Source organism: Zeus faber (genome assembly GCF_960531495.2).
Source record: "Zeus faber genome assembly, chromosome: 5".
In the NCBI taxonomy this organism is placed as follows: Eukaryota; Metazoa; Chordata; class Actinopteri; order Zeiformes; family Zeidae; genus Zeus; species Zeus faber.
In genome coordinates, this window is record NC_137192.1 from 22814090 (window position 1) to 22829574 (window position 15485).

The window sequence follows — 15485 nt, forward strand, 5'->3', positions numbered from 1 at the left end:
TTCCAGTCGTAACCTGGACCTTCTTCTCGTGATCAGAGTCCTCATGGGGGTAAATCACTACAGTCTGTGCTGTGTGAGCTTTTCTTTCATCACAATTCCATCTCTAACGCCGGTTCTATTCTAGGGGATTCTATTCTAAAGCTACAGCCGTGTAACCCAAAAATCTTATAAAGTCAGTTAAAAGACATTCAAAAAACCTTTTACACGCTGTTTTGTGTGAAAATTGAGACCAGCGTTGTACTTTTGCATTGGGGAAAATGAATCAAATTCAAGTAAGTTATAGCTTAAAATGCGGCAAAACCTTTTGATCCCCGCAAGGTATCCTTGAATATCCTTTTTTCTGAATTTATACATGGATGCACTTTTTTTCTTTTTTTATTAACAGCAAAAATACAAATACAAATGTCCCTAATCCCAGGCATCCGTATGTCACCGGCCCGGACAGGTTCATCCACCGCGCAGAACGGGGCGTGAGGCGGCGGAAGTGACGGCGCGGACGGACTCACGTGTGATGAACGCTGCAGTTATAGAACTTGACCTCGGTGCTGGCCACCATCCGACCTGTCTCCTTGGAGTTGAGACGAAGCTCGACGCCAGACCAGTCTGAGAGAAATGGGGGGAAGGGGAGAGAGAGCGTGAGAGAGAGAGAGAGAGAGAGAGAGAGAGAGAGAGAGAGGATGAGCAGGGGAGTGAGGGATTAATCAATTGAGACAACCACTGAGAGGGGCAAACAGTGCGGACGCTGTAACACGGTTTAATACGAACTGCACAACTGTGAAAATATGTATTGAATCTATATTGTTTATTGTTCATTTTAAAGGTTTTTATCATCATATTTCCAATTTTTCATTGTTCATTTTTTGATTCATCTTTCCAGTTTACCGTAAAATTTTATGTTTATTGTACATTTCAATGTATTTTCTATCTTCTAATTCATTTTTAGGCTTATTATTGAGTATTGCCAACTTTTATGCAGATTCTTAGATTCATTGCATAATGTTATTTTCTTTCTTCTATTTTTATTCCTATTACTTTATAATTATTGCCTTTTTTTAAATTTATGTGAGCTTCTGTGACACCGCAATTTCCCTCCGGGGATGAATAAAATCTCTAACGATCTATCTTTGGCATGAATAGTTTTCAAGGAAATCGTGTGCCAAGATGCCGTTCGGAGACCGATGGCTCGTAGTTCCTGGGCACGCGTGAGGTAATAAAGAATTGTGTATAACGCCAGGGATATTCACAGAAATAAATACACCGATCAACTGTCAACCACTGACAGGTGAATTGAATAACATTGATCATCTCGTTCCAGTGGCACCTGTCAAGACGTGGGATGTATCAGGCAGCAAGTGAACAGTCAGTTCTTGAAGTTGATGTGTTGGAAGCAGGAAAAATGGACAAGCGTAAGGATCTGAGCGACTTTGACAAGGGCCAAATTGTGATGACTAGACGACTGGGTCAGAGCATCTCAAAAACGGCAGGTCTTGTGGGGTGTTCCCGGTACGCAGTGGTTAGTACCTACCAAAAGTGGTCCAAGGAAGGACAGGCAGTGAACCGGTGACAGGGCCATGGGCTCACTGATGCGCGTGGGAAGTGAAGTCTAGCCCATCTGGTCCGATCCTACAGAAGAGCTACTGTAGCACAAATTTGTGTAAAAGTTAATGCTGCTCTGATAGAAAGGAGTCAGAACACACAGTGCATCACAGCTTGATGTGTATGGGTACAGCAGTGTAGCTGCAGACCGGTCAGAGTGTCCATGCTGACCCCTGTCCACCTCTGAAAGCCCCTACAATGGGGACCTGAGTGTCAGAACTGGACCATGGAGCGATGGAAGAAGGTGGCCTGGTTTGATGAATCACGTTTTCTTCTACATCATGTGGATGGTTGGGGTAAGGGTGCGATCCCATCGAGCATCTGTGGGATGTGCCGGAACAACAAGCCTGATCCATGCGGGCCTCACCTCACAACTTCAAGGACTTAAAGGATCTGCTGCTAATGTCTTGGTGCCAGATACCACAGGACACCTTCAGAGGTCTTGCGGAGTCCATGTCTCCACGGGTCAGAGCTGTTTTGGCGGCACGAGGTGGAGCGTCACAAAATTGGTGGTTATTAGAGTTTTTTGGTTGGTGTATAACATATTTGACTCGGCTTAAGCACAATTCAGCGTTTTGTTTACAAAAAAGTGATTGACATCGTCATCCAACAATCCGTGTTTAGCTATTTCCTCCAACACCAAGCCGAAAAGAACATGTTTGATAACTCACGCCGGTGGTGGACTGGTAACATCGACACGATGTCCTGAGCGACAATATTCTTGGGAGAGCAGCAGAGATGCAGCCATGGACCAAAACCTGGTTCAGCATTGCAGCAAAAGTGCTGGCGTTCCCTCTCAACGGTTCACTTCACTCCAGTACGAACGACATTCATATCAGCCGTTGATTGGTTCACACGTTGGGCCGCCATGAATCGCCCGGTAATGCTTGTTCATTCGGTGTAAAAATGGAGAACGAGGAGAAAAAAAAAAAAAACAGCCAGCAAGAGAGAAGCGGAATAACAATAGAGGGGGAGAAACGCTGAGAGAAACAGCATCCAAATTTTTCAAGCTCACCTTGCCCCTCCGGGATCCGCGGGACTTCCTTGCCGGCCGGGGACAGGCACATCACCCTGTTCCCGTTGACGTGGCCCTCGGCCTGGGCCTGCTCGCCGAAGGAGCAGGTGATCCCGGCCGAAAGGTCCGGAACGTTGCTCACCTCCAGCAGGAGCTGCGAGAGGAAGGAAGCAGAACGAGGATGGAAATAAGGGGAATTAAAGGGAAATATGCAGGAATAAAAAAAAAATAATATATTTACGGTATACTGTAAATTCGTTTGGAGGCAAGAGGGCCGGCTAAAATCTGAACGGTTATAGGGGTGAAAGTTATGAGATAAAAAGATAAAAAGATAAAAAAGTGTAAAGTGGTCGGTTTGTACTGGAATCAATATACTGCAAATATAAGAGCTATTTGGAAGCAAGGAAAAAAATCCTGATACATACAGTTAATTCTAGTGAATATAGTATAACGGGGGGGGGGGGGATAAGATATACGGTATAAACCTTTTTTCTCGCGGTATCAATCAGTGTCCCACATCACCGTAAAAGAAACCCTGACGTAGGCTTTAAAAACACGTGGGCCCGGCGGTCTGACCTCACACAAATCATTGCGGCGACTCACCGGGACGCTGTGCGCTGACACGGCGATGCTGTCGGGGTGAGCGATGACCTTCACGCAGCGCTCAATGTCGGTGGCGAAACGGAACGGCTCCTCCGCCCTTTGACACCGATCCCTCCTGGAGCACCTGGGGAAGGACCGCACACTCCCCGGTGAGCTTGAGTTTGTGTGTATGTATGTGTGTGTTTCGGTAATTTTGTAAAAAAAAAAAAACATCCAGCGGGAGGTGTTTTTTTTGGTTGTTTTTTTTCACATTAGGTTTTAAAGTAGGTTTCAATGTTTTCAAGCGCTCATCCTGTTCGTCACGTTTCGGCCGCTGCCAGAGAAAATCCGTCTCAGCCCTGAATATCTGTGACCTCAGAGGCGGAAATGATGAAACTCGGAGCTCGAATGGAGTCATTTTTAGCCACGCTGTTGATCTTGAACCTGTTCGGGAATTACAGTAAGCGGGATGACACGGGAGGGCGTCGTCGTTTGAGATCGCCGCCGACATCTTCAATGCCCCCGCTGTGTGCGCACGCCAGATGACAGGCACAAACTTAAAAACAATGAAAGGCACTCCGACGCCGTCGCCGCCGCCACTCGGCAACGGTAATAGAACCACTCGCTGAGTGCTTGTGCAATATGCCGCCGTCGCCTCCCTTTCTTTCTACATCTGAACGGCGCCGTGCGGCGGCGGCGGCGGCGGGAGACGGCACTTAACGCTCGCTCAGACGCCTCCCGAGAGAAGCCGTAAGACGCCGCCGAGGCCTCCGCCGTAATTACGGGATGATATGAAGGAAGGCGGGAGGGGAAGTGCGGTGACGGCTCCTGCGAGCGGAGACCACGCTGCTGCTGCTGCTGCTGCTGCTGCTGCCGCTGCTGCCGCATGCACCTCCATCCCACCACCACCACCACCACCACCTGTCTTTAATTTGGTCTCTCTCTCCCTCCCTCGGTCGCAGTGATTTTGCTCATTAGGGCCATTTGTTCCCCTCTAGGCCAGTGAATATTGCATAACGGGGGGGTGGGGGGAATAAGATATAATGTGTATTTAAAAATATATATATATTTTTTTTAAGCGTGGTATCAATCACCATAATACAAACCCTGACGTGGGCTTTAAAAACACGTGAACCCTTGTTCTGATCGCCGTGTAATGCTCCACAGCAGCCCTCCCCTCTCATAGGTTTCTCTGCGATCGTTGCTCATAGCGCCACCCCTCCGATCCACCGGGGTATTACGCATCAAGACCCACAGACCCGGGACCCAAGGAGGATGGAATGCCGCCCGGACAAAAATCCGATCCAGACCTGGACCGGAACCATGAAGCCCTCTCATTCAGCGACAATCACAAACCCCAATTCCAGTGAAGTTGGAACGGTGTGTAAAATGTAAATAAAAACAGAATACAATGATTTGCAAATCCTTTTCAACCTATATTCAATTAACCCTAATTAACCCTAACCCAACAGCGTGCGGGTGCTAGACTGGCCTGCCTGCAGTCCAGACCTGTCTCCCATTGAAAATGTGTGGCGTATTATGAAGCGCAAAATACGACAACGGAGACTGTTGAGCAACTGAAGTCGTACATCGAGCAAGAATGGGGAAGAATTCCGCCTACAAAGCTCCAACAGTTAGCGTCCTCGCTTCCCAAACGCTTATTGAGTGTTGTTGAGAGGAAAGGTGATGTAACACAGTGGTAAACACGCCCTGTCCCTGCTTTTTTTGGAACGTGCTGCAGGCATCAAATTCAAAATGGGTGAATATTTGCAAAGAAACAATAAATCTTATCAGTTTGAACATTAAATACTTTTCTTTGTAGTGTATTCAATTGAACATTGGTTGAAAAGGTTTTGCAAGTAATTGTATTCTGTTTTTATTTAGATTTTACACAACGTCCCAATTTCATTGGAATTGGGGTTTGTAGTTCAAGGGAAGGAGTCTGAATTGAATGTTCAAGTGTTTAAAAAAGAAGAAGAAAGAAATGAACATTAAAACAAACACTGCACTCAACTCTAACGAGGCAGTTAAACTAAAATTACATTTTTATTATTTCTCTTCCCCTCGTTAGATGAAACGCACACTTCATGCGTCTGGAAACCGGGGTGAATCTCCCGCCAGGGTCGGCTTCAAACGCGGAGGTTTGTCCAGAAACACGGGGCTTTAATCTCCCGAATCCTCTTTGCTCCATATCGAGGTGTTACGTAAGCCGACTCCGGGGTCAGATAATTAAGATGGAGGAGATAAGCCTGCTCCGTCAGGCCCAAAATGTTCCCCGAGAAAATGTGGCGGTCCAATTGGCCGGCCCCGCTGGGCTCGCCAGGCTAATCCCTCCCCACCATTAACTCGCCCCCCCCAGACAATAATATGGAATAAGCATTTTGTTTATGTGTGTGTGTGTATGTATGTGTATGTGTGTGTGTGTGTGTGTGTGTGGGTGTGTGGGTGTGTGTGTGCGTGCGTATGTGTGCGCTTCCATGTGTGTGTGCATATGTGCGTGTGGGTGTGTGTGTGTGTGTGTGTGTGTGCATCTATGCGTGTGTGCGTGTGCGTGTGTGTGTGTGCACGTGCGTGTGTGTGTGGTATGTGCGTGCGTGTGTGTGTGCACGTGCGTGTGTGTGTGTGGTATGTGTGTGCGTGTGTGTGCGTGTGCGTGTGTGTGTGTGTGTGTGTGTGTGTGTGCGTGTGTGTGTGTGCGTCCTGAAGAGCAGCCTTTAAAGGATCATCATCTCATTCCCAGGTTTCCCCACCAGCTGTTGATCAGGGTAAAACTGAGGGATCGCACTAAGTCTGTTATATTGCGTTGCATAATTCTAAAAGGATCATGTGACCGACGGCATCTTGAATCGCCCGCGCTGCGAGCTGTTTCGGCGGATGTTTACATGAACAAACTCACGTGTTGAACAGGACACACCAGCCACAGTGGGGATCGGCAGAACTCAGACACTCAGCGCATGTGGCGTACTGCTCGCAGGCCTCCACCGGAACCTGCACCACCTGGATCACGCCAACACAGGAAGACATCGCTGATCAAATACAGAAAAACAGATGGGCATCATCATAATAATAATAATAACCTTCCCCACTCGGCACTCATTGCGGCGTCCTGGAAGGGGGGGGGGGTCCTCCTTCTGTGGGCCCTTTCTCAAGGTTTCTTCCATTTTCTTCCCCCCAAGTGGCTCTTCCATGCCCGGGTGGCGGTCATGACTCGGGAGGCGGTTGATTGCTATGTGAAGTGTGAAGCTTGTGAAGCCCTTTGAGACTCCACTGGGATCACTGTAGGAGCGGCAGGAATTAACTGGACTCGGCTTCACTTCAAATGAGGGACGCACTCAAGACGTCTGCCCCCCAAAAACAGACTCCGGGTGTGATTTTGTCTTTATTACCAATACCTGACAAGAAGTCGGGTTGGGGTCGGGGATTAGGCTAACCCAAACCCTTGCGCTAACCCTAACCCTTACCCTAACTCAAACCACTCCAGGTTCAGAAAGTTCAAGTCCTGCCGTGTTTTTGCACCAGCCCTGCACTGAGTAATCTGATGTAGTTGTGCTAATCGCAAATCATCGAATCCAGAGGGTTGACTCAAAACCCCGGCGAGGAAAGAAAGGAGGAAGAAGTAAAAGAACCTGGAAGTTCCACCCCTGCTGATAAAACCCGGGGCAAGCGATGGATGCGGTCCCCTCCACATGCAAATCAAACCCTTTCGTTAGCTCCCCGTTGAGTAACAGTACGGCTCTGGCTTTCTGACGAAAGTGGACGGCAATACCGCGTTAAGTTGACAATACTTTTAATTTGCAGGGACAGAAGGAAGCGTTTTTCATCACATACGCCAGCCCGCGGCGTCTCATTTATATCAAACACTGCAGCTCTCATTATTTGCCTGCAACAGTGCTGCAGCAGCGTAGATCTGTCCACACGTAGAATGCCTCATATCTGTTTATATTTCTGTTTTTTTTGTTTTTTGTTTTTTTTTGTTTTTACACAAGTTTAGCCCTTGCATTGGAATATGCTGAATCAAAAGAATTTGATAAAAAACAAAAAATATATATATATTTTAAACATATTCCGCAGCAGCTGATGTACAAATGATGGTTTTCGCGCCAGAGTCTAGGTGTGATTCTTGTATCTCTAATTCATCACGCGCTATGTGTAAATGCACAGATGTGCACAAAGACGCAGACAAACACAGGCAGGCAGACGGACGGACGGACACGCGGTGTGCCACCTCCGTCTGTGCACACTTGGCTGTAAAGTATAAGCTCTTCATTAGCTGCGGTGGCGCCGCCATCGCCCGGCACCTGAATACCAAACCGGGCTGCGGCTCCAGCCTCAGCCGCTCCGTTTTATACTTGTTACGTTATTATTCTCGCTCCTGACGCACGAGGCAAGCAATTTCCTGATGTAAGCAATCACAAATGAAGAGTGGATTATGGATTAGAGTGTTGCCTGTGCTCTTGATAGCGTAAGTGGGTTCTCTCTCAGGTCTGTGTTGGCAAAACGGATTATCTGCCGCTCCCTACAAAATGACTTTTTTTTTTTGAGTTTAGAATACATTGGGTGCATTCCATTAGCAAAATGATTTTGGAGTGCAGGGGAGGAGGGATGGGTGGGGGGCATAACTCCAACTCCATACAGTATCCTGATGCAGTAGGGAGAAATGAACCTGTGCAAAAGCCGCAGCTCCCCTAAATCTACAAAGTAGGTCTCTGGCCCACGGGCGGCTTGACCTTTAGCAAGGGGAAGGCTATGGATCCAGTGTGTGTGTGTGTGTGTGTGTGTGTGTGTGTGTGTGTGTGTGTGTGTGCGCGCATGTGTGTGTGTGCGTGTGTGTGTGTGCGTGCGTGCGTGCGGGCGTGCGTGCGGGCGTGTGTGTGTGGATTACAGAATGTGCACATTGGAGTTGATTTATTCGGCAGATTTGACTGAGCCAGAAGATGTGTAGTCTCCAATCCAAGTAAGATCAAACGACAGGACTTGTCACTTGTTACAGTGAGTATAAAACAATTAAAAAATAAAAAGCTCAAGTCTGAAAATATGGAGAATAAAAATAATAACAAAATAAAAATAAAACTCAAAAATAAAATAAAATATTAAAAATCTGTCTATCTATCTATCTATCTATCTATCTATCTATCTATCTATCTATCGATCTATCTATCTATCTATCTATGTCTCATCTATCTATCTATCCGTACACATCTGTTCATTTATTATACATATTTATGCCCTTGCGAAGCGTCATGTTAATTACAGAGAAAGTTCGATCCCTTCAATAAACCAGGCCCCTCATAATTTTTTTACTGTTTAAGGTCCATGAATCATACATGAGCAGATGCAATACTTTCAATTTCCATTTCAACAATAATACAGTGAATTCAGCCGCGGTCCATCGCTTAAAAACCAACCGGGCGAACAGCGGCAACAGCAGTCCGTCGTTGCCAAGCAGCCGGGCTCCGTTCCTCGGGTCGCATTGCGACGGGCCCTCGGAGTCGCGGCGTCTTCGCATTTCCACAACATCTGCGATGCTTTCACATTAATGCTGGACCTTATCGCTTATTGCCAATCCCCCTTCATCCGGATTTACTGGAACTTTTAAGCGCGCTGTCAGAGGAGCGTGCGGGCTTTCGGATCGGTCCGCCGTCACCCCCCCCCTCCCCACCGCCCCGAACACTCTGCAGCTGTCACACGGGAGCCGTCTGAGGGCCACAGATTGAGCTACTCACTCCACATCCAACCCCCAGGGTTTGTTGAAGACTGGCCGCCTTCCCGAGTGCCTGAATCCCTCCCCCGGGATGAATAAAGTGTTATCTTATTTTACCGTTTGCTGTGACTCCACGCCGTATCAGTGGTTCTGCTTCTGCCTCGGGATCCACATTTTGTCCTTAGTGAGTACGTCAGGAGTGGAACCCGCACGTGGTCTGTGATTGGAACCATTCTAATTTATGTAACATATCAAATCACCTGAATTTCCCCGCAGGGATTATTAAAGTCTCATATTATCTCGTCTTATCTGCTCTTATCGAAAATGAATAGTGCATTAACGCACAACGCTCAGAGCGTGGAGTGTAGCAATTGACTGATAAGATTTGCTCATTTGATTCAATTTGGAAAGAAGCTGTCATCAAATCACATTCATATGATACCATCCCTGAGGCAGTTACACTTACAGACATGAACGCGGGATTGTTGGACAAGTTTAGAATCCCTTTATTTTTATTTATTTATTTATTTATTTATTTATTTTTGCCTATTGCCGGGTTTTCCCGCGCTCGTTTCTCTGCCTTACGAGGGGGAAATTTATGAACAAAAGTATATCGGTCGCAATTTGTTATTTCCAGTGATAACTGTGACTTCCAGGGGTTAAAACATCCCCTCAGTTCAGTGAGGAAAGGGAGTAAAATAAGTATGTCTATAATCACAAAAACACACAGTTGTTATTTGTTTTATTTTGAGAAATGAGAAACGGGTACATGCATGCGTGATAACGGAGCCTCGGTTACCCCCGCCCCCCATTACGCGCTGACCCCATTACGCCCAACGGGGTCTCCGCGTTAGGGGAGGGGGAGGTGCGGACAATTTCCATTATTTCAAATCCCAACGTTGACAGTAGCTCTGATCGCGCGGCGGAGGGAGGCACCAGAGTTTGTGTGTTTGCGCCTCGGATGTTTTCAGCATTGTATTTGCAGAGAAAGGGGCCAATTGTGCGCCAAACGTATCCACCCTCATTTGAACAGGTGCAAATAGCACCGGCGCACCGACACGCTATTTGCGTGGCAGCGCAGTTAGGGGACGCGTGCACTCAACCCTTCGCGGGCGCTTTGAGAATAAGACGGTTGATTTTTGCCCAAGACGGAGCCGCGCAATCCTTTTGCGAATCCGGCCCCCGCCCAACATTTGAAATCGTCTCGGAAATCGTAGAAACACTGCACAACTTTGCACACTGCACATTTTGATTAAACAGATCGAACGCGAACGTCTCGGTGGACGAGCGGAGCCGCGCGCCCTCCCTCGTGCCCCCGCGCACGCTCTCCCTCGCTGTCTGTCTCCCTTATCGGCTCTCTCTTCATCATCAGCGCGAGCCCGGCGTGTTGCGCGCGGCGGGAGACAGGGGGCCTCATTGTTATTCCGCGAGGGTTGGCTGATCTCAGCCAAATCTGTCTACGCCTCGCTCCTCATCCCACATTATTTCACCATTGTTTGGGCTCCCGGAAAATCCAAAGACCTCTCCTCGCTGGCATGTACCGTTTTTTTTTTTTGTTGTGGGGGCAAGCCTCACGAGATCTGCTCTTAGGGGAATTCCTCCCCACTGCGCCGAGAGGTAGCACGCGCGCGAGAGAGAGAGAGCGAGAGAGAGAGAGAGAGAGAGAGAGAGAGAGAGAGAGACGGAGGGATAGAACCACAGCTTTATGCTGCCCTTTGTGGCCCGAGGCCCACGACGCCAAAGCCAATATTGGGGGGAGAAAATGGCGTGTTATTTGCAGGCTTATTTTGTGTCAGGGGGACGTGACTGGCGCCGGAGTGGAAGCAGAAACAGGCGATCTCCTTGAAGGAAGCATGTGTCTCTCCTTGAACAACCAGAGCTCATCAATAAGAGATGCCCTGTCTCTTTCATTCCATCACGTCCTCAGTAGAGCAGCCTCGATTTTGCCAAAGCAGTCGGCCTCCTATACAATACCCCCCTCCATCTTCCCTTTCCCACCCCTCTCTCTCTCTCTCTTTCTCTCTCTCTCTCTCCTCTGCTCCGCTCTCCGCCCGCTTCTTCAAATGGCATCCTGAGTTCTCCTAAACTTGATGCTAACTCACACACCGGCAATTGTCCAAACGCAGCCAGTGGGTCCGTCAAATTTGGATTTAAAAATAAATTCTTACTCACTCAAGATAAGTGATGGGGGCCTTTTCTTTTTGGCAACAGGAAGGCCTAATCCCGTTAAACAGTGCCGCGCAGCTGCACCAAAATAATCACTTGATGGGAGTTGAAAGTGATTACCACTGTTCGCGCTTATCTCCGGCGCGTCCGGGGGAATATCGTCCAGCGACGACAACAACAACAACAATGACGAGGACGACGGCAACAACAGTAAAAACGGCGAGCCGCTGCGACGCGCTCGTCCGACCGCATCCACGGACGCGTCCGCGCGGCAAAGCTTGGCCGAGATGCCGATGCTTTTCCACGGGACGCGCGTGGCCTTTACCGAGACACGGGACGCTGCACGCCGGTGCGCATGGCTGAGTAATTAGAACGGGGGGTTCCGTCCCTCCCCCAACCCCCCCGGAGACACGCCCGCTTGTGAATGCCGCAACGTCTCATTGTGTCTGGAGGGCCGGGCACAACGGTCGCCGAGAGGGAACGTTTTTATTTTCCTTTCACGTTTCTCTAGATCGAGTCCAAAACAGCCCGACTCCTTCATCCCTCCATTGAGGGATGAAGGAGTCCCAATTAATATGAAGGTGTCCCAATTATTATGTTGTAGAGGAGCTAATCGACCGTTGGCATCGGGAAACCAAGCAAGAAATACTTTTTCAAAGGATTTTTTTTGTTTTTTTAACTTCAACAATCTCGCGGCGTCAACAGTGGCGACCGGATCACTTTACCTTCTCTTCGGAGCCAAGTTCTGTGTAAGGAATGTGAAGCCGTCAACCCTCCCATTTTCCTTGGGAATTTCCTGCGTCCCCCCCCCCTCCCCTCGTTTTTTTTACTTTCCCAGAAAAAAAAACAAAAAAAAAAACTGTTTGCTGTGCCGCCGTCTACGCTGAAAAAACACACACACACACACACACACACACACACACACACACACACACACACACACACACACACAGGCACTTTGCCCCTGCCTGGCACGTTAAACCGTGACCCCCGCTCCACTGCGCCGTTCCCTGTATTTCCAAACAAAACCAATAATAACCAAGTGTGTTTTTTAGTGTGTTTTTATAGTAGACTTATTTATTGTAATGGTAGACGCACTTCCTGTGATGCACTGCCGTGAATCCATCCTTTTCCCGGGTGGCAGACAGAATTGCATAGTGAAAGCGAGGCTTATAGGGAACCAACCTAAACGCCGATGGTGTCATTATTCTATCGCCATTACACTGTGCGATCAACATTAACTTCATAATGATAAGTGAAAGCAAAAAAGTCATGTGGTGTGGGGATGGTGTGGTTTGAGCAGCCACACCTGTCCTGGGTCGAGGTAATTCGGGCCCAGGATCAGTGTGGCTGCATACAGGTTAAACCCCCATCCCCACACACACTCAGGAGAGGAGCCCTTGTCATGAGACATCTCTATCCCATCCTGGGCTAATTCCACCTAGCCCACTCTCCACAATAAACTGTGTTTTCACAACCTCATCTGTCTGTGTCTCTGTGCTGGAGGGCCTTGAATACGCCGCTCGAGTGGCGTGTGGCAGGCGAAACTGCCACATTCCACTTTAAAGGTTTTTTTTTTTCCACTATGCATATTGTTACATCATGGACATTTTGAGATGAATGATGTCAAACACATATGCGATATAAATGTACGAAAAAATTAACAGGCTACTTACTGTTAAAAGAGGCGAAACAACGAGGCGGCGTCCTCACCTGGTTGTCAGACATGGCGTAGAGGGAGTTCCGGTCCAGGGAGAAGGCCATGTCCCGCAGGACGCCTCTGCTGTCCTTCATCACGGTCACCGTCTCATACACCACTCCTCCCTCGTGTGGACCATCCACTCTGATCTGCAGGGACCACGCGCACACACACACACACACACACACACACACACACACACACACACACACACACACACACACACACACACACACACACACACACACACACACACACACACACACACACACACACACACACACACACACAGTGAATGTCCCGCTGCCTGTGAAAAGTGAAGCCCTGCCATCCAGATCAACTCTTACGGTCTATTTTTCTGGGGAACATATATGTGAGGTGTCATTGTTCTTGTAGCACCTGTCACTCTGTGCTACTCTTACTGCCGATTTGGGGTTTTAGGTTTTGGTGCAGATCATTTGTTCAGGTTTATTGTACATTCATCTTCTGCTCCACTGTTTATTTCCTAAGGTGTTGTATAAGATATCACATTTTTGGACCTTTATTTTTAGTTTTTCTATCTAGTTTTATCAGAAGGTTTAGTGTATATTGGCAGATTTTTGTTATTATTTGTTATTGGGTAAAATTAACTGTCCGGTTTATTGTGTATTTTCCATATTTTTCATATATTGCTTTTTCTTTTTTCATATTTTTATTGTCTTGCCTTATAATTATTTTGTCCTATTGTGTTGATGTGAGCTGCTGGGACATTGCAATTTCACCTCAGGCATGAATAAAGCATCTATCTCTCTGTCTGTCTGTCTGTCTGTCTGTCTGTCTATCTATCTATCTATCTATCTATCTATCTATCTACGTACCTGTCTGTCTGTCTGTCTGTCTGTCTGTCTGTCTGTCTATCTATCTATCTATCTATCTACCTGACTGTCTGTCTGTCTGTCTGTCTGTCTCTCTCAGTCTGTCTGTCTGTCTGTCTGTCTATCTATCTATCTAGCCATCAAATCATCCTGCGTCGCGGAGCACACGTTTCAAAACGAAGTCCTCATTGATCCAAAAATACCTAAAATACACGACTGGAATATTAGTGATTTGGCTCACGTACCAACACAAAGGGAACGCCGACCTCGGCGTCAGTTTTGGAAGTGCAGATCTGGCAAGACACTTTTTTTTTTTATCCGCCCTCCACATTGACTCTGGCTAGGGTTGCTAAGCCCCAAACCCACCCCCGAGGTTAGTTAAGTTCACACCACAGTCGAGTTTTGAAATTATGCTCAAACTGAGCGGAGCCTCAGAAGATCAATTTGACTTTGGCACGACTTTCAAGTGGCAATCTGTTGGGACTCATTAAAAGTGTGCAGTGAATGGATGCCTATTGGTCAAGGTTTTTTTTACTCCATTCTCCTATCTACAACTACTAAATATATATATATATATATATATATATATATATGTGTTGTTTTGGGTGAGGCAACGTGTACAGACAGGTTTCCATTAGCAGAGCAAGCACAGGACGTTATCACAGATCTATCACTGATAGACATGCGTTTGAAGGAAAATAATCCTATCCGTCCATCTATCAGCGAGCACTGAGAGTTTCAGCCTCAAATCAAGCACAACAGCAGAGGGGGAAAATATCCTCATTAGCTACCCTAACCAAGGATGACGCCTGCTTTAAAATGATTCGAGATTGTGTCACTAACCATGCGATGTAATTAAACGTAAAAGACAACTCCATCATCCAGCCGCAATCACGTCCACGCCAGACGACGAGGAACTGGAGCGCAGAATTGCGTATGCGGGTATGAACCGTCGCCCGGGTCCCCGCGTTGCGCGTCCTGCGGACCGAGGCGGCCCGGATATCCGAAAACCAGACCGCGGAAGATTCCGCCACCACTGGGTGCCAGGCCAACGTGCACACGCGGCGGCAGAGACCCAGCAGTCTTTGGATAGAGACAGCCGCGATCAATACAAACTGATTACATGATTGGATCCCCTGGGCACAGAAAGTGAATCAGTCAATCACGCCTCCACCTTCCAGGCAGCTGTGGCTCAGGGGGGGTGGGGGGTGGGGGGGGTTGGCGGTGGTGGGGCAATAAAGACAGAGAGAAAGTGCGCAATAGGCAAAGATTGTGAGAAGCAGGGGGAAGAGGGAAAGATAAAGAGACAGGTCGGCTTCAACGTTGACAGGCCAACTCCAAGGCCCTTCCTCCAAACACAGGGTGCGTCTCACTGGGAACACAGCTTCCATTTCCTAAAAACAACCCCTTCCGCTGAACGCTCGACCTACAGCCTCATCGTGGGCTAAGCCTCAATGATGTCATGTTTTCTTTATTTATTTTGGGGGGGGGGGGGGTCCTCCCACCCACACCACCACCACACCACCACAATCCTCCTCCTCGTGTTCCTTCCTTTCTCTCGGCAGAATCCCACGCAGAAAAATGGAGTCAATTTCTATTATTTTTCCCACATTCCCAATTTCATAAATAGCACAGAGAAGAAACCGGAGCTCGCAGCCGTTCCATCAGTGGAGCCTTAAAAATATGAAAGGCCCCATAAACTGTCAGGGAGAAGAAAAAAACAAAAAGAAATATTGAACCGAGAGCATTAAGCCGGGGTAGGATGAGGTTGACCGGGGGCCGTGGCAGATGCGGGCAGAGGTCCAGTAGTGAGCTCAGAGAAAACGCTGACCTCTTGACCCGTCCACAGTGCCTGGTTTCATTGGACTTAAA

At 47.9% G+C, this 15485-nt stretch overlaps 1 protein-coding gene across 1 annotated transcript in view; it reads right to left on the reverse strand.

The window, feature by feature from the left end:
• The window catches only part of LOC307230273 (plexin-A2-like), a gene marked incomplete at its 5' end in the record, with an annotated part of 63857 nt that overhangs the window by 38178 nt on the left and 10194 nt on the right, over positions 1–15485 (reverse strand). Inside the window, 5 exons of the mRNA XM_080000526.1 lie at positions 507–603; positions 2612–2765; positions 3215–3338; positions 6090–6190; positions 12774–12908. Coding sequence (XP_079856652.1) covers positions 507–603; positions 2612–2765; positions 3215–3338; positions 6090–6190; positions 12774–12908 — 611 coding nt within the window. The remainder of the gene's footprint in view (positions 1–506; positions 604–2611; positions 2766–3214; positions 3339–6089; positions 6191–12773; positions 12909–15485) is intronic.